This window comes from Parus major, chromosome 1A, assembly GCF_001522545.3.
Source record: "Parus major isolate Abel chromosome 1A, Parus_major1.1, whole genome shotgun sequence".
NCBI classification, from domain to species: Eukaryota; Metazoa; Chordata; class Aves; order Passeriformes; family Paridae; genus Parus; species Parus major.
This window is the reverse complement of record NC_031773.1, coordinates 61,020,395-61,040,180: the sequence shown is the minus strand read 5'-3', so window position 1 is coordinate 61,040,180 and position 19,786 is coordinate 61,020,395. Positions and strand designations below refer to the sequence as shown.

General features: G+C 42.6%; 1 protein-coding gene across 1 annotated transcript in view; it reads left to right on the top strand.

Moving 5' to 3' along the window:
- VWF (von Willebrand factor) overlaps positions 1 to 19,786 on the top strand; it is a 127,200-nt gene that overhangs the window by 19,921 nt on the left and 87,493 nt on the right. Inside the window, exons 7-13 of the mRNA XM_015628568.3 lie at positions 6,005 to 6,221; positions 8,291 to 8,413; positions 10,928 to 11,039; positions 12,800 to 12,846; positions 15,778 to 15,914; positions 17,245 to 17,383; positions 18,015 to 18,115. Of these exons, the coding sequence (XP_015484054.1) occupies positions 6,005 to 6,221; positions 8,291 to 8,413; positions 10,928 to 11,039; positions 12,800 to 12,846; positions 15,778 to 15,914; positions 17,245 to 17,383; positions 18,015 to 18,115 (876 nt within the window). The remainder of the gene's footprint in view (positions 1 to 6,004; positions 6,222 to 8,290; positions 8,414 to 10,927; positions 11,040 to 12,799; positions 12,847 to 15,777; positions 15,915 to 17,244; positions 17,384 to 18,014; positions 18,116 to 19,786) is intronic.

Below are 19,786 nucleotides of genomic sequence, written 5' to 3'. Positions count from 1 at the left end.
TCACTACCTGCAAAACTGGCTGAGGAATTATAGCAGTGATTTCAGGTTGGAAATCTCCAGCTGATGTTTCTTGCTTGGGCAGAGGTGGTGTGTGTGGGCTATTTCTGTCTTGGCTGGGGCATACTGAACACCTGACTTGAGTAAAGATGTGTGGTGCCAAGCACAGAAGAATGAAGGCTTTCAACCTAGCTGGGGCTTTTTTAGGGACAGGGCTGTTCAACAGGACATGGAGCTGCTGGACCCAGTCCAGAGGAGGCCACCATGGTGATCAGAGGGATGGAGCAGCTCTGCTGGGAGGAAAGGCTGAGAGAATTGGGATTGTTCAGGCTGGAGAAGAGAAGGCTTTGGGGTGACCTCACTGTTACCTTGCAGTGCCTGAAGGGAACCCACAGGAAAGAAGGAGAGAGACTCTTGACAAGGGCCTGGAGTGACAGGACAAGGGGCAATGGCTTCACAGTGACACAGAACAGGGTTAGATTGGATATCAGGAAGAAATTCTTCCCTGTGAGGGTGGTGAGGCCCTGGCACAGGTTTCCCAGAGGAGCTGTGGCTGCCCCATCCCTGGCAGTGTTCAGGGCCAGGTTGGATGGGGCTGTTAGCAACCTGGGCTAGTGGAAGGTGTCCCTGCCCATGGCAGCAGGGTGGAGCTATGTGATCTTTAAAGTCCCTTCCAACCCATACCATCCTATGATTCTTTTAACCTGGTTACACCTCTGCAGAAGGGGTAGTTCTTGTGACTGGTTGTAGTCCCTGGAATTTTATCTTTTCAGGTGAGTTTAATGTTTAGAAAGTGTCAACATTGCAGCTGAGACTGGGGAGTGGCATGCAGGGTAAAATCCAGTCTGATGGGTTGAGTACAACTAAATTGTGTTTTATACAGATGCTGTTAAATATTGGTGCTTTGTGGATAAAGTTTTCTTTCCCATAAACTGAATGAAATTATATTCTCTCTCATGTGAGTTCATAAGCTCACAGCATTTAACATTGCCTTAATTTATTCACTGTGCAAGAATAAACACAGCACTATTAATAGAAGTCTGGCCAAACAAGTGCCTCCTGAAGAATGTGGGGCTTTTTAATAGTGTGCTTTGTTTACTTGCCTCAGCTTCAGGAATGTAAATCATCTTGGTCTCCCAGCCTCCTTCCCTGCCAGGCAGTCAGCTGTTAGGTGAGGGAAACAACAGCTCTGCTTCAAGGCACTCCTCCCATCCCAGTGCCCCCCACACTGGGTAGGTCTGCGGTTTTCTTTACCCTCTCTGTCTGCCCCTTCTCTGGCCAACAGCATCCTTGGAGAGATGGCTTCTGGCTTCTTTCAGCAGGAATTGTAGTGACAGAATGAGGGGAAATGGCTTCACACTGACACAGAGCACGTTTAGACTGGATATTAAGAGGAAATTCTTTGCTGTGAGGTTGGTGAGGCCCTGGCACAGGTTGCCCAGAGCAGCTGTAGCTGGCCCATCCCCGGAAGTGTTCAAGGCCAGGCTGAATGAGACTCTGAACAACCTGGGCTAGTGGAAAGTGTCCTTGCTCATGGCAGGGGGGTTGGAATGAGATGATCTTTAAGGTCCTTTCCATCCCTAACCATTGTATGATTCTATGTAGTGGAATCAGAAAGCCCTGATGCTCCTTTTTCTTCAAATACTAAAAAATGCTGAATAATTAGTTTTTTAAATTTTTAATCTTGTTTAATGGCTCTGTGTTAGCTGAAAAGTGCTGAACCAGCTCACACTCTTACCTCAATGTTGTCAGGGCCTTACCCCAATATTGTCAGGGCCTTTCCCCACCCTCCACCTCTAGAACACACACACAGTGTGATTACCTGCCTTGCCTTGGGATCCAGGGAGCATTCCAAATAGCGCAGTGCTGGAGGGGGGCAGAAAGCCTTCCTACCATGCCCTGCCATCTGTAGCTGATGTTTAGTTACCAAAAAGGAGCCTTGCTGCATTGTCTGTTTCATTTTTTCACTGGTTTAGTCTGTTCAAAAAAGTGCTGTAATTTAACAGGCTCTAAGATGACCAACAGCATGGGTAACATGGATCTGAAGGCATAAATGGGTGATCTGGAAAACTATAGCAACAAGGCATAACAAATATATGTAATGGTTTAAAGCATTGCAATTGATTACTGTGTTCTTACACATTACTTTTATTTCATAGATTTCACCTCTAATAGAAATGGTGAAATACAGGCCAGAGGTCACTGTATTGTTTCCTTTTTTCTTCTTTTATTAGGAAATTATATCTATAGTATATTAGATGTGAAAATTATTGAAGTTCAGCTAATTTCTGCTTTTCCTGAAATTCAGCTCTTACTGCAGTTGATAAGAAACAGTTCCCCCATTATCTCATGGAGTACTTCCATATGTAATAAAGAAATAGCATTCATTCCCAGATCTCAAAACAAATAGAAATTTTCCACTTTGGACCATATATCATCATGGTTGGGGTCAGAGGCAGGTCTATCAAACACCCAGAGGTCCAGCCCTATCCCTAGAAGTGTTAAAGGCCAGGTTAGCTGGGGCTTGGAGCAACCTGGTCTAGTGGAAGGTGTTCCTGCCCATGGCAGAGGATTGGATTAGAGGCTCTTTAATGTCCCTTCCAACCCAAGTCATTCTATACAATATAATAATACATTACATGGGTGACAATGAGGCCCAGTATATTTAAAATCTCATTTTTCTTCATCAGATTAATCAGCATTCAAGGGAAGTGATTTATTTCAGTTGTTACTTAGCCTTCTCAAACACACAGCCAGTGTTTGGTGTATTAAACATACTGGGTTTGGATGCTTTTAATTTGGAGAGATGGGATGCTAAATCTTTCTCCATTAAATATATTTTCTGAAAAACTATATATTTGGGGCCAGTTATGCCACCAAAATATACACTTCCTGATTATTCTGGAGAAACCATATGTGTATCTGCACACCATAGGGTTTGAATTCAAGGGAATGAGAGGGTGTCTGATTTCTTCTGTTATTTTTTAGGCTCTCTCTCTTTAATGGTAATGGTTAAGCTGTAGACAAATACAGTTCATACAGCAGCAGAAGAAAATGCCACAGAAATGGGAAGAATGTACAAAATTCCACCTCCAGCTCTGTGTGGTGGGCCTGGGACAGAAAGAAAGTCAGTAAGTTTTGTGATTGCTGAGGATTGCCAGTGCCAGGACCCTGCCAACGTATTTAAAGAAACAATTAAAATAGGACTTGTACAGAAGGGAAGGGAGAAATTTCATGACCTTCACCTGCATTTCAGATACTGTAGTCAGTCCTGCTAATTTTAATCTTGCAGCCACCTTTACTTTAAGCACTGTTTCAGCCTGAGGCTTCACTCTCCAGTCTGTTGGGTTTAAGTATTTCTTTGTGTGGAGCAGCTTCCATGAGGAATGTTACAGCAGTGGCTGAGACTGCCAATATCCAATACTCACCACTGTGCTCAAAATTAAAGAATAAGGACCTCTCTTAATCCAGCCTGACCAGTGAGTTTTAAAGAAAGGAAGGAGTAAAAATAAAAATAAATTGCAGAATGGTTAAAGTTGGAATGGGAGTCCAATTCCCTGCTTCCAAGAGAGTCATCCTAGGTCAGGCTGCTCAGGTCCTTGTCTACTCACATTTTGAATATCTGCAAGGGTGGTGGTTCTATACCCTCTCTTTGACCATACCCTCATGGTGAATTTTTTTCTATTCTATTTTTCTATTTTCTGTCTATTTGGATTTATCCATATGTCATGATAGTTGAGATATGTCTGCAAGATGGGAAGATTTCAGCTATAATTTCTTTCATAAAATCACTGGAAAATCTGATGAAATTTGAATGGCAAGAAAACATTTACATAGTTCATTGCTTTTCTACATGTATCACTTGGTTTGTAGATAATCAGCTGGAGCTCAGCCTTTAGCTATGCCATCAGTGAGTAAATCCAAGACCAAAGAACTAGAGGAAAAGAAAAATGAGTTTTTTTTTTTTTTTTTGGTGTGTAATCTCCTTTATTTTTTAAGTCACTTTCCCATCTAAAATGTTCCTTTTAGTTGAATATACAGTCTGAGTTTTGCTGTTTGAGTTGTATTAATGGGCTGTTACCTTAAGAAACTTCATTAGCTCAGCCCCCAAATAGGATTGTTGTATATACTGGTTTTCTGCTGCACTTAGTACTATCTGGATCAAGCCTTTGATCCAGGAGTTGCTGTACTGCTCATCCTCTGAATGGCTCTGAGCTCACTTTTGGTTTTATCAGTTTCATCTCCAAACACTGCTTTAATAGCTTTCTTGGCTGCTTCTGTTGTTGTTGCTTCCACCTTTAGGGCACTTTGCAGCTTTCTTGTACTTCTGTGCATCTTAGAGCAGCACCAACCACCATTTATGTAGCTCCTGCTCCCCCCCATCTAGTCTTTTTTTTTCTTTTCCCATCTGATTCAGCATGGTGGGTGCTGTCTGAGCATCAGAATTATCCCAGGCTGGAGCTGAATTTCTGACTTTCACCATGTCCAACTCTCAGTTAGCACTGTTTTAAGTTCCCCGAGTCCTCTTTCAGAAAGCTCAAAACCTCTTTGCACATGTGGTTTTTCCCTGAGCCCTTTGGTAAACTTGGAATACATTCCCAATGGCCTAGACATTTCTGGTTGGTTCGTTTTCATAAGCAAGAAATTCTGTCTTGGCTCAGACATGTACTAGCTTGAGTTGATCACCTGAACAAAATACCCTATAGCCAAAATAAAAAGGTATTTTCTACTCAGCAGTTTTCCTATACAGGCACCACAGCTACCATTCAGAGAAGACATCTTGATTTTTTCCTGTGGGGTTTTTTTGCTCTGTATTTTTCAGCTCCCAGAAGATCAGAAAACAAGGTACTTTTTAATTTGATTTTATTTTTTTTACACAGAAGCTTGTATGTACTGTCACCTCAGGTATATGTGAAGTTTTTAGAAGTAATGAATTTTAACTGTGAACCACTCTGAAGAATATGCCTCCCTCTAACCACCGAGTATAACACCTGTGAAATACATCATGTTTACATTTGCTTACATAAAACCCTGACAAATAAATAGAAGAAAGTTAGTTTTCAACTCCTTGTTTGCTGGGGTTGTATCAGAAAATTGTTTTTTTCCCTCACCTAAACTCAGTGTAATCCTTTCAGAAAGTTGCATTGAGCACCTCAGACTCATTGAACTGTGACATAATGTACACAAAAGAGTTTATTTGGGAGCCTCACCCAGAGAACTTAATTGTATACTAAGTTTTCCTTAGGTTTTGTTTCACATATAGTTAAGTTTCCTTTTAGGTTTCTGCTGTCTGAAGAACAGGTCTTCATACCCTCCTCCCATCTCCCTGTGCTGTCCTCCCCTCACACTGGCCGTCACCACACGGATTTAAATCAAGAGAAGAGCAGAACAAATTGCTTTTCTTCCCTGGGCTATTGTTCTCCTATTTATTGCAGCTAAATTGACCTGTTGTGCTTTGGACAAGCCAACAGGAGCAACAGGAATGTGTGGCCAGAAGGGGAAAACAAATTTAATTCCTGGGATTTTAATCAGACTCAATCTTTCCCTCTGACACCTGCTCTGGTTGCTTGTTATCCAGAAGATTGTATGGTTGTTTTTCTTCCTATGTACCTCGGTTCCCCTCTGTTGCTGTGTGCATCTTCCTGGGAATCCAGACACCATCCAGTTCTTTTCTGGGAAGTGAAAGGAGGTAGAATGCCTCCATACTTTTGATGACTGGCTGACTGACATGTTTCTATGTGAAACATCCCTTATGTGATACTCCATTCTACAATCAGTACATTAATGTAGCCATGGATGGGGTGAATGAATGGGTAGAGCTCACTATTAGATCCTGACTATTATCAACTGCTTGGTGGTGTTAAATAAGAGGTGTGATGTTGTTGAACAACAGTGATGATGGTGTGTTTGGAACAGTTGTGTTTTCTCTCATCTTGCTGAGATTATAGGAAGTATAATTTTGTCCTCTTTGCTCTCTCTGTCCCTTTGCCCCTCACTTCTCGTGCAGGGCACCCTGGAAATCTGCCAGCTGCTGAGCACATCTCTGACCTTCTCCCGGTGCCACCATCGAGTGGATCCTGAGCCGTACATCAGCCTCTGTGAGAGGGACATCTGTGCCTGTCCCCAGGGTGTGGACTGTCACTGCCCTACCTTCCTGGAGTACGCGAGGAACTGCGCTCACGAAGGAGTCATCTTGGAGGGGTGGCCTGAGGAGAGCTCATGCAGTAAGCTGTCAGATTTATTCCTAGGCTGCTCATCCTCAATAAGATCATGCTTGTCTTGCAGATTTATGTCCTGCAGCTAAAAGCAGCTAGTGGTTTTTTTAGGAGATTGGTTCATTTCTAGGAAGTGCCTTTGCTCGCTCTCCCCCTCAGCTCTCCATCACCCAACTTTTTCTAGAAGTTTTTGTCCCCAAGCCAGTATTGTTTGAATCTTCTATAAAGAAGATCCTGAGCTGTTACATGTCCCCCTACAGTGTACACAGGTAGTGAAAGCTTATTTGATACACAGAGGTATAGACTAGGATGTTTAGGTGTTATTTCACATATGGTTCAGATGTATGACATTTTCTAGCCTGTTTTTTTAAGTCAGCATCTTACTGAAATGCTCTCTAACATTTTTGCATAATGACAATAGTTTCACCCTTTATTTCCTTGAATCAATTGCCTTGAAATTGAGATGTTGCCTTTTCTAAGCCGATTTTTGTCTAGGTTAGAGATCCCGATTGCATTTGAACTGCTGCCTTTATTAGCCCTATTTTGCTGAGTTCAGAGGTCCTGATTGCATCTGTGCTGAGGTTTTGCAACAATTAAGTGCAATAGGCTGACTGAGGTGGATTATGTTTACAGAGGAAAAGTCATGTTTCACCTACTGCTGATACCTCCCCTGGAGAACCATGGTTTAATACAGAGCATTCAAAAATAAATTTAAAAAATCCACTAATACCATGTTCGTGGTGATTTTTCTTTTTTTTTTTTTTTAGTTACGAGAAAGGACAATTTCCTTGGCATGTTTGTGTAAATTGATTTAATGGGATAAAACTGTCTGATTTGTACTGACAACACTCGGTCTCTTGGTTCTCTGGTAAAGATATTCTGCTGAATAATGGTCACTGAAGAAAACGGCCTTCAGACTGTGGCTAGGTCAGCAAGATGCTGCCAGCCACTTGTTCTAGGGATTGTACAGTCTGAGTTCTAGCAGTAATTTATTATCTTTCCATTGGGATATAAAAGGGATCTATTAAAGCTCAGGTCCTTGCTCAGGGTGTGAGCCAGAGAACCCATTTTTGCTGGGGCTCTTCGTATGTCTGATTAAAAGCCACAAGTGAAATTAGCCTTTCTGTGATCCTAGGAGCTTTAGAGCTCATTTCTAACCCTTGAATTCATGAGCCACAGTTTGTTTTTTTTTCTCCTGAGTCAGGAAAAAGGGAAGTGTCCTGCTGCCACAGCAGGAGCTTTGTTTTCCATCACCCTTTGTCTGTGCTATGGTGCTTTCTCAGGGGATGATGATGATGGAGGCATGGAATGCTCTGCTGTGTGGGAAGGGCTCTAGTGCTGGGCACACTGTGCAAGTGTGAGTTGGTGCCTGAGCCCAGAGCACCCAGGGCAAGATCACTCCTTCGTTACCCTCCCACCTCTTCAGCAGAGGATTTGCTTCGAAAGGGCAGCCTCTAACCTTTTCTTCCCACTCCATGCCCCCGCAGTCTTGTAGGACATGGTGTGTGTATGTGCATTGAAGAGAAGGAATGGCTGTAGTAGAGTGTGTTTGCATAATGGCCTGGCCTAGATAATGGCAGCAGTGGAGATACCACAGCATGGGTGTTATCCTGAGCTGGTGGTTCTCTGGAAGAAGGAGGATGGGATTTCAGAGTTTTAACTGTCTCCTGGTTCTCCCTGGAAACATGAAACAAGTTAATTTCACAAATGAGTGGAGTAAGTGTATGGCTTAAAGGTACAAAACCACCATGTCTGTCCAAATTGCTTAGATATTATTGCAAAACTTCTCCCCAGGTTTGATTATTCTTAATGCATTTGGGTTTAGTTATTAAGACTCAATTTATAAGAGAAAAAATTTGCTTTAACCTATGAGTATTTACTATGCTACCTGACAGATAATATTGCAGTAAACTGAAAATAAAATATTTCTAAAATGTTCTGCTTCTAAAAAGAAAGAATCATTTAGAAGCTGACATGACCTTTTCTATCTCTGTGGTACAGCCTTTGATAATAAAGGGATTTGTTGGTTTAAGAGTTATTGAGGAATTTGCATTTCTAATTTCTTTTAATTGTTTCAGGGCCAAGATGTCCAGTTGGCATGGAATATAAGGAGTGTGTATCCCCATGTGCCAAAACCTGCCAGAGCCTGAATATCAATGAAGTGTGTCATAGACAATGTGTTGATGGCTGCAGCTGCCCTGGTAATTTATTTACTGGGTTATTTACAGAGAAACATTTGGCAGTCAGGCTACCTATTTTATTAGAATAAGGAAAGCTGTGTCTTCCCTTAAATTTTCTTGAAATCAGAAACACTTCTTTTTTCTAGGACCATGCCCTAGAATAATCCAGTTTCTGTAGTGCCTGTATGCTCACTTCATGAAAGGGCCATTTTTCAGTGCTAGCTAAAAAAGTAAATGTTTCTGTGAAAATCAGTACCAACTAATATTCCAGGGTTGCCTTTATTTCTTGGTGAGGGTCTGCTTGCCCTTGATGTACTCCTGAATTACTTGGGTTTGAGGCAAATACAGTTAGGGGAAGAAATAGCAGAGAATACACTGAAGGAACTTCTTGCAGAAAACCAGTACATGTAGAGCTTGCACTGCAGTTTCAAGAGTCGTCTTTATTTAGGTGAATAACTTAATTTATTATTGAATCTTCTATACAGGAGGTTTGATTGGATTATAGGGAACAGCCCAGCCATGCCAATCATCCCTTTCTGTCTGTTGTACTTAAAACAACTGCAGGAGGAGAGCTTGATTCCTGGCTCCAAAGCTTCACATGCTTCCATTTCTAGTTGGTTTTTTTTGTTTGATTGATTGATTTTGTTCATTAGATGCTTTGTTTTGAATAGGATATCTGTATTTCACCCTGTCTGGGCTTTGTGAATGCACAGAGGTATTTAGTGTCCCCTTGTACAAGATGCCAAGTGCGATGGAGGTTTGCAGAGATTTGCTTTCCAAAACAAGGCAATAATGACAATGTCAGCCTCGTTTGAGAAATCACTGCATTAAGTGGTAGTTTCCCATTCAGCTGCCAGTCTCTTCCTCTTTGGAGGTTCAAAGGTGTGGCAGAACTTGTGAGGGTGCACATGGAGGGTGACAGGTGACATAACCAGACTCTGGAGATTATTTGGTTGTAAAGGATCATGCTAGTGTATTCGTGCAGTCCTGGAAGTGTTGGAGGGAGTTGAAGGAGATAAATCCTCTGGCTGCACAAGAGCTCTTGCTGTATCTTGCTGTATCTTTCCTGTGGTAGATGCATTGGTCTGTCCAGCACGGGAGAGGTCTAAGGAGAGAGGAGCTGAGGAGCTGAGAAGCAAGAGCTCCACAGAAAGGGTAAACGGTTTGAGAATACCAGTCAGCAGTTCAAAACTTTTACTGCTATTAGTTGCACAGCCAGAAGGGAAGAACCTGGATTTGAGTTTGATAGAAAACCAAGAGGATCTGACAGATGACTAGAGGGATTTTTGATGAGGATTCTACCTTCACTTAGCTTCTCTCCAGTTCCCCAAGAGCAAACAGGATCTGAATGACCGAAGGATGTTTGACAAATGTTTTATTTTATTTTTTTTTATTATTTTTTTTTTCCCCTCCCCCTCCTCCATTAAATGCCTCTCATGGTTACATTAATTGTTGTAAATGGAGTTACTCTTGCCAGGAAAAAAGGCAGGCATTCTCTTTTCTTTTGCTGTCTGGAGAACCACAGCACTCTAAAATACTCAGATTTTGTTGTGATTCTCTCTCACTGGAAGGATTTTCTCATCAGCAAAGATCTTTCCATGCAGCTCTATGGGAAAAATAGGAGAAAGGAGACTTACCTGGGTCTTGTTGTCAGTGATGACTGCTGTTGCCAGGGAAAAGAGCCAGAATGTCTGCAGGCAAGAGGAAGGAGTCCCTCAAAGAGAAGGAAGAGGGGTGTCCAAGAAAAAAAATGTTTTGCTACAGCAGCTCTTTTGAAAATGGGAGGAATATCAGCTATCTCTCAATACAGAGATTGAATAGAAAACACTAAAAACTAGCAATAGAAACAAGGACAAATTTCCACCTTAGAAGTCTTGTAACTCTTTTGTGTATCTGTTTATATTTGGAGGATAAAGAACTCTCTCTACAGAACAGGTAAATATAGTTGTGTTAAATGCTCAGCGGCTGTACCCAAGTTGGGAAGTTGGACCTTTTTTTTTTTTGCTTCTGCAGAAGTTCAGAAGTGGCTTCTTTCTCTCAGTCTCTCTCTGCTAGATTTACATGGTGTCCAAATTTGTTTCTTCATTCCCCACTTTGCCTCATCTTTGGTTCTTTTATGACAAATACAAGGCCTGTGTGGACACCCTTTACTGCAGCCAGTGAAGTTCATGGTTTTTCCAACAGTCAGGTCCCAGACCAGCTCTTTGATTGTGCTCCCTGTGTTTGATTGCTCTATGCCCCAACATGTGTTCTGGACCCGAGGATGTACTAAGCAAAGAGCTTTTCTGGGAGCACCAGGAATGCTTTGTTCAGCACGTCCGAGGGAGAGGCAGCACCAGAAGGAAAGCAGACACCTGCCCCTGTGAGGCTTTTTGGGAAGCCTCATTCCTTTTTATTGCAATCTGTGACTAAGTATGGATAATAATGCATATGAAGACTTGGCAAAGCATATGAAGAGCAAGAAAATATAATTGTATTTATGTTTCTGTCTCTGTGTGTGTGACATGGGTGTCTGACGCTACCTGACCTATCTAGAGAGGCTGCTCCTTGATGGTGAACGCTGCATTGAAAGCTCTGACTGCTCCTGCATCTACTCTGGAAAACATTATCCTTCTGGCTTCACCATCTCCCAGGACTGCAACTCATGGTAAACCCTGTACTGCTCCGGTGTTGTTGCTGTAGATAAGTACTGCACACTAGTCTGTGACTCTTTTGCAATATCTTTCTAGAAATCTCTCTGCCTTTAAAAAATTTCCTTTCACTGGCAAAGGACTTGCTCTTTTATTGGAATTTCCAGCCCCTTCCAAGAAGTGAGCTGTTCACAAAGGCAAAATCAGCTCTGTTTTTAAAGGGATATTTGATCTGATAGAACAACATGAAGGTCACACTCCTTCAAAGAGCAGAGAACTACCTGTTTCCTGTGGATAAGACAGACCAGCAGGTTCCTATGTCTGGGCAGTGTCAGCGGTGGTGTCTTTTGTTTTGATTTCCTACATGTATTTAACCTCTAAACCCCATTTCTTTCCAAGAGGAGTTAGGCTAAGGCATGTCCTTGGAACTTGTCACAGGGCTAATGAGTCTTCCTAGCATGGCTCATGATTTTTCTTTGGAATGTTACTCCTGAGTACCAGACTGGAGAGGAAAACCAGTGCTTCAAAGAAAGGAAGAGGAATTAGTCACATATTCCTGATATGGTTTTGTGTTCAGTGTGGACATATTTGTGCAAAGAGTTCAGACAGCTCTTTCCTCAGAGGCTTCCAGTTAAAGCACAGAAGGAGGACTCAGTGAAGACCATGATATGCAGAAGAGAGGTGGTCTGTGCATCATCCCTGTTAATCAGAAGCTTTTCATTACCTGCACCACATGTCCCAGACTGCAAATCATAACCATGACATTAGCATTTTGTCTTTTTTCCTGGAGTCCTCTGCATCTTTGAGCTTGGCCACATTGTTCTACTTTGGTGCTCTTGGGAGATGAGTGTAGCCTGACAGGCTGGGTTTTTTATTGCTTGTGTTTTGTTATTGCTTCCTGTTATTCAAACTTGATGCTGCTGTGGAGAACGTCATTCCAGTGACTCTGCATTTAATATCCTCAATAATCTTCCTCCCCACAAATGGTTTTCAAGGGCTGGGATAATTAAAGGGATGAGAAGAATATAGTAGCTCTTGAAACAAGGAGTGCAGAGAGGCTTGTGGAAGACACTGGAGGAGATCACAGCAGTGGAGTTTGACATAAGAAGAAGAAAAGGGAAATAGATTTGTTTAAGGGCTAATGAGGGAACTTTCTCTGCCTAAAATTGGGGCCAAACTCTTCCCAGAGGCAAACAGCAAAATGTTATGAAGCAATGGACACAAGCTGCAAAGGAAATTCTGTTTTGACACAAAGGAAAATTCTTCTCTTTTCCCCAGTGCTGTACTGGAACAGCTGCTCAGAGAGGCTGTGGGACCTTATCTTGGATATTTCTCAAATGGGCAAGGTCCTCGCCCACTTGATCCAGCTTTGTCATTACTTTCTCTGATTTGGGATTGTAGTAAATGGTTTTTCTAGAAGTCCCTTCAAACATTTTTTTCTCTGTGATTCTGTTGTATTGATAGATATACCTTGAGAATTGCATTGAACTCATTCCTCATCAGTGGAATTTATCTGAAAACTCTGTTAAACACAGAGCTTTGGCAGGGAAAAACTGAAGTCCTTGAGTTCTGCAACCACACCCATTCATATTACCAGGAGTTGCTGTCAAATGATGGGAAGAAGGGATGAATACATTAAGAAATGAGGTTATAGGAGATGGAAGGGATGTTGGGGACTGGTCTAACTTGGGACATTTTCAGTTTTTTTGGAAAAAATGCACAACAGAAGATTTATATTCATGTGCTCTTGCCTGACTTGCTACTATCTCTTTCCTAGCATTTGTCGACGTGGCACATGGATCTGCAGCAATAGGGAATGCCCAGGTATGTTGACTTTACTCTTTTCAGGTTTTGATAAGTAAGCCTTGCCTACATCACTCCCACTCATGCCCCACTTATATTTTTTTTCACCCAAAAAAGCAAATCTTTCCTCTTCCTTGCTTTCTCCAGTACAATCCAGTTGGGATCCTACTTTTAAGTTCTTCTCCTGAGACAAGTCAGACATTTCCCTGTATGGTTTATGTGTAGCAATGAAAAATCCTGTTTGGTTGGAAGGACAGTTCCTGCTTTGATTACTTAGTTTGCCAATTATAAGAGTCTGTATGTTCTGAGAATTGGCTTCCAGAGGAAGTAGAGATAGAGGAACACTCCTAGCTTTCTTTGACCATGTACAATTCCTCATTGTACCTTATTGACCATGACAATTCCCTCATGGTCATATTGTGGGTAGAAGAGCTACAGCCCCAGGGAGAAAGTGGCTTCCCTGCCTTCCATGGGTACTGGCAGATTGGAGAGGCAGCTCTGCAGATGCAGACCGGGGTTATGGCTGGACAGGAAAAGATCCGATCTGGGGGCTTCAGTGTTTTTTTAAGATGAGACCCTCATGTTCAGATGCACATGTTAAGATGCGCAACCCTCGTAAATTAAGGGAATTGCAACAGTCTTAAAAAAGTCTGTCTTTTTCTAGTAACATGAAACTAGCCTGACCCATCAATGCTCTGTTTCCTCCTGCTTTAGACCAAAAGAACACTTCCACCAAAGTATCAACACTTAAAGAAGAGGATGGGGGGTGGTGTATGCAAATATTCAAAATGGAGATGGCATTTTTAGTGAGCCATCCTTTGTGCTTGTTCATTAGAGATCTCTCCAAGTGCAGAGAATCTCATTGGCTAAAACAGAGCCTCAAGGACACAGCCCAGGCCGATTCATTACATCTTTAAGCTAATGGGCAGCAGCATGATTACAAACAAGAAATAGGTGCCTTTCTAACTTCAGTTTTCCCTTAGGTTATAGGTTTTAATTGCCTTACTGTCCAGGCTGTGATGAATACTCCCTGGGCCATATTTTTATCCTTAACTCCAGCCGCATTTTCTTCATAGTGATTATAAAAGTGAAGATAAAAGTGGTATTGAGGCTTGCAAACAGATGTTGATATCCAGCTCTGTGCAAGAGGCAATATAGCATTGCAGCCTTTTTCTGAATTGGGAAGCTGACCCAAATGAGCAGAAGTGGAAAAGAAAGGCAGCTTATTTTTGTACCTTCTGCAAATATATCTAAATCAGTTTTCTGCTAGGCTTGTTCAAGACTGAATATTGTATACCTACAGCTGTTGTACATGTGCCTGCTAAAAACTCTATAAATTGTACTGAGACAGTATGGGAGGGCAGCAAAGTCTCCCAGAGTAGCCAAATTTATATAGTAACCTGTGCTGTTTGTCTCTGCTTGAAGTAATACTGCAGCATATTTTCATTGTTGGTTAGTTACCCCAAATATTTCTAAAATCATATATCCAGAAAATTTATATAGTTACTCATATAAACTCTAGGTAGTTCTGTTTTCCTTTTGACTAACTTTTTTGCCATGAAACATTGTTTTCATATTGTGGGAATGAATTGCCCAGCTGTAAGTTTGGTGATAAGGTGAATCCACAGCTGAAGCTGGCTGGCACTACCAAGAGGTTTTCAAGCTGATATCATAATGCAAATAATTATGAAGGCAGAAGGTTTCAGGAAATTTCGTGGGATGCATTATATCAAATGGAATAGATAGAGGGACCCATAGGAAAAGACTTGGCCACAGAAAAGAAATTTCCCTTTCAGGAGCAATGCCAAAGGCTGGGACTTGTCTTGGATAGCAGTCCTCAGTTATCTGCTACAAATCTGTCCTCTTGTTTCCTTGTTGCAGAGAATGCCCTGGAAGTCAAACTCCAAAGGATGGTGAACATCGAGGGGGTGCTGGACTTCTCTTAGGGGTGAATCAGAGCTGTGCAAGGCTGAGAATCCTCAGGATCTCTGCTTTAGCACCAGCTGGTTTAAGATAGTAAACACTAAATAATAGGCTGAAGAGGGAAATTTCCCCATGATGTACATTAGATAGATCTTCTGTGGGACTCAAAAACAGTGTAGACAGAATAACTCATGGAGCTCACCTTCCAGCTTGTAACATTTAACCTTTCTCCAACCTTTGGCTGGTGATGGCCAGTGTAGGCCCAGCACCTGAATTTTGTTCTAGATGAGGAAGTGGCTGCCCACCTTGTTTGCCATGGGATCATCTCTAAGTGTGATGGTCTCATATGGAAGATTTTCTCTGCAAGCTCTGTGGAGTTGGAGCCTCCTGTGTGTTTGCATGATGGGGTACTAAATCCCAGCTGTGGTATCTGGATACCACCTTTCTGGAAACGAAAGGCCACAACTTACCAAAACACCTTCAAATGTTGATACATTCAAACAGGTCCTTTTTCTAGTAGAAAGGTGGTCAAGCCAGGCTTTCACATTATCCTGTGAGGACTTTAGATGTAGCTATTGTTACTATAGAATTATTTTTAACTTTCTGTTAGTTGAGATGATGTTCAGGGTAAAGACCAACATAAATTCTATGCCTAGAAGGGTTCCCATAGAAATGATCTTCCAGCTCTTCATTCTCATAAGCTATTTTATGTTAAAACTACTTACTAATATTCAAGGCATCCCAACAAAAGAATACAGACTTTTCCATACACACAAATTTCAGCTCTTGACTGCAATTTGTTCTGTGTTCCCCAGCTGTTGTTGGTTCCTCTGTTACTACTGGCAGTGCCTTACAGAAATAAAGAGTGAGATAAAGATCTTGCTGGTGTGTTCTGGTCTGTGGGGAGCTTGGGCCTTGTACAACCTATTGCACCAGAGCTGTTCTTCCCCCTCAGAGGCTTGTGGAGGCTGAGCAGGATTTTGCTCACAACTGGCACTGGGATGATTAATGACTTTTTGCTTTTTCCAGGGGAATGCTCTGTCACTGGCCAGTCCCATTTCAAAAGCTTTGACAACAAGTATTTCACCTTCAGTGGGATTTGCCAGTACTTATTTGCCAAGGATTGTGTGGAAAATTCCTTCTCTGTGATCATCGAGACAGTGCAGGTAACAGCAGCCTTGGCTGGTGGCTCTATGCACGCTCTTGAGAGGGAGGGCAGGGCTGTGGGACTGTGACATGAATTGCAGATGCACAGGCCAGCAGAAGTAATTTTCCTATTAGTTTAAATAGCAGATGCAGTCTTTCTCCTTAGTTAATAAATGTTTTACTTCTCCTTACCACCATTCCCAGGAGCCTGCCTGGGGATGGAGACTTGTGATGAGCTTTGGAGAACAGGCTCTCACCGACTCTTTGCCAGCTGAGCAAACAAACAGAGGCAAGGATGCACCCCTTGTGAACCACTCTGGCTGCTGGTGCCTCCCTAATGCCTGTGGGGAAAGGACATTTCCTTGGACACCAAGGAGAGCACACTGGCAGAGCAGTGTCTTGAGTCACTTCCCATTTAGTCAGATTGGCTAGTAATTTTTTGTACTCAGACAGCAGCTCCTGGCTTTCTTTACTGCCTCCCCTGATGGATGTGTGAGAGGCAACTGCAGAGTGGCAGGAAAGTGAGCCAGGCTAGTGCAGGGAGGGCTGGAGACTCTGAAAGGGGTTGTCACAGGGAGGTTAACAGTCATGAAACAATTGACCAGTTGTGCTTGGGAAAAGGTGACCAAATCTGGAGACTGAAAAGGACCCTGAAGGAAGCAGAGGGGAAGAAAGGGATGGGGACAGAGGAACTGAAGCGCAGGGAGAGGTGCAATGGAGACAGGAGACTGACAGGAGGGAAGGGGAGTGTCCTGCAGCACCAGGTAAGTTGCAGGCTTTGGAGAAATGGGCTGTGGCAGTTCTCAGCACCATTTACATCTGTCTCCTGCATTAGAGAGCTCTGATAGTGCAGCTCTGAGGTCATTGGTGCTTGGGAACCTGTAGGACAAGTTTCCACTGAAACTTCCCTTTCGAAACCAGGGAGGTGACGTTGGGCCCGCACAATCCCTGTTCCTCATCTGGATATCCCACAGCCAGGAAAATAAACACCCCAGGAGTCTCAGGTAGTGTGAGCTGCGTTGCTGTTTCCCAGGCTGTGTGGGTCAGGTGGCCTTCCTGCCCCTGCCACGGCTGTGGGCCTGGTAACTACTGTGGGTCACTCCCAGGGGTCCGGTTGAACACCCACAGATCCTTTCCAAGTTCTGAGAAAGGGAACTCAGCCCTGATGTGTGATTACTGGGATAATGGAGGGAAGGCTACCAGCCTGCTGTTGTGGGATGCAGAAACCAGATCTATAAAATCAGTGTGACACTCAGCACCTCTCAAATTAGATGTCAAAATGTCTTCTGGGACTAAGTCTCCAAGAAAGTGAAAACTTGATGTTTGAGGCAGATTTTCCCTTCTCTGCAGTGTGCAGATGATCCTGATGCCGTGTGCACTCGCTCAGCTTCTGTCCGGATCCGGGATATGGACAACAGCATAATTAAAATGAAACACGGAGGAGGAGTTTCGCTGAATGGACAGGACATACATATCCCTTTGCTGCAAGGTGTGTTCACACAGGCTGACTCTGACCAGACACTGAAAGGCTCCTATTTCTTAGTGGCTTCTAACCACTCCTATAAAGTAGTGGTTTCAGACATGCCTTAGGCCAGCTCAGTCAAAGAATGTTTTCAATGCCAAACTCTCACTTGCAGTTTCTTCTAGAAGTTCTGTCATTTCAGCTTCTCTCCGTGCAACTGGCACATCTTGACTTGGCTTCTCTAAAATCAGAAGAATTAAGCTGGTCTGCAGTTGTGATATTTGTGAAAACCACTGTTAGTCTATTCTTTTTGAAGTTACTATTTTTCAAGCAGAAGCTTGAAATCATGGAATCAACAGAATGATTTGCTTTGGACCTTAAATATCATCTTGTTCCAAACACCCCTGCCATGGGCAGGGACACCTTCCACTATCCCAGGCTGCTCAGAGCCTCATCCATCCTGGCCTAGAGCCACTTCCAGGGATGACAGAGCTACAACTTCTCTGGGCAACCTGTGCCAGGGCCTCCCCACCCTCACAGGAAAGAATTTATTCCCAATATCCAATCTAAACCTACTCTGTGTCAGTGTGAAGCCATTCCCTCTTGTAGTGTCACTACATCTTGTAAAAGCTCACTAGCACCCTGTGGTTGCTTTCAGGTGCTCTCCGTGTCCAGCACATGGTGAGGAGTTCAGTTCGCCTCACCTATGGGGAAGATCTGCAGATTGACTGGGATGGTCATGGAGAACTCCTAGTGAAGGTAGTTTTTCTGTCTGTTTTATTTCTGCATGTTTGCCCCCTCAGTCATTCCACCCAAATATGTACAAAGATTTTCTTGTCTAAAGTCAGAAATTGCTTTGTGTTGCATGTTAGAAATTCCTTTCTCTTTTGCTACCCCCAGAGGGATATACAGGTCCTTTTGTATTCCAGAAACAAACACTTCATCTTACAGCAGCTTGGTAGAATTTTTTTTTTTTGTGTGTGTGTGCATGCAATGACAGCTGTTATAAGCCACAAACAGTTTTGTGTTTCGTTCAGCAGATACCCTCCAAACTGGAGTTTTGTTTTTATTTGCTTTGACTGCCCTGTCTAAAACAACGGATGTGAACGACTTAAAATAAGGGAAGAAAAGGCCTCCAGGGACACAGTTACTCATAATTTCCAGGAAATAGAAATCAGCTCATAGAAGATGTGTTGTGTGCTCCTTCTACTGTGAGGAATGTTTGAAGTCAGCCTTGATTAACAATTAGGTTTTGTCAGTGCTATAGACACAGAAGAGTGTAGAAATACCCAAGCCAGGTTTAACAAAAATGATCTGTAAAGAAGCTGTAACCACAGCCCTGCTGCCTATGGACTCCCTTGTAGTAGGGTTCTGCTCACAGAGAGGAGTTTTGCCAAGAAAACCAGTTTTTCTGGGATTTTCTGCCAAGTGTTAAACATTGCCCTCCTTGAACTATGGCATTGCTTTTGCATTCTCTTTGCCTGCCCCAAAATCTGGCTTAAATGTCGTGTCTGGCACAGCACAAAGGGTTATGAAAGCCAGTTCAGAACTGAGTTCAAGAGTTGAAAAGAAAACAGATAAGAAAGGTCTGGAATAATTTTAGCAAGTATCTGGGTTTGTGGTGGTTGTTTTAATTTAACCTGTATCTCTGTGCTCTGAGGGCCATAAAAGTTCTTTTAGGACTTAGAATAATTCACTTCTGTCCCTTTGCACATCTCAGGAGTTTTGTCTTTCTTCAGTATTTAAAGTATTTTTCTCCGTGATCATAGATCCATATAACCTGGCAAAGCTGTCCCACTGAAAACAAACCTAATTTTCTGCTCCAGATAGTCATAAGAGCAGTGGAAGTTTCTCCAGTTGTCTGCTCCTTCCCTTGCTGGGCATCTAAAGCATTTTGGAGAGTTATTTTATCCTGGATTTGTAGACTGACCTGTTGCCATGTATTGCTGACAATTGGAGGAAGTGATACACTTCCATTACCTTGTTCTGGCAAAAATTCTTTCTGTGTTCCTCAAGGAGGCTCCCCTTTCTGTGACTGCCTGATATTTGTGATTTGAGCTTCCACTCCAAAATACACCACAATTTGTACTTGTGTGAGTCATTGCTCCATCTGCAGAGTACATGAAAGGGTAGAAATAATCTTAGTAGTAAGAATATTTGTCCTCTAATTGTTCTTTTTGATGCTCCATGTTTATTCTCTTGACCCCTGTGTTTGATTGCTGGGTAGTATTAGGTTATATTTGGGAGGATACTTTTTATTTTTATTTATACAGAAAAACAGTTTTCTTTAAAAATGTGGATTTTTCTAACTTTTTTTTGTTTGTTTTGCTGGTTACTCCTGCAAGCCTGCCTAAACCAGCAGTCTACTACAGGGAAACCGAGGGCTAATGTAGCATCAAAGCTCCTGAGTAGTTGATAGTGTTTGTAATG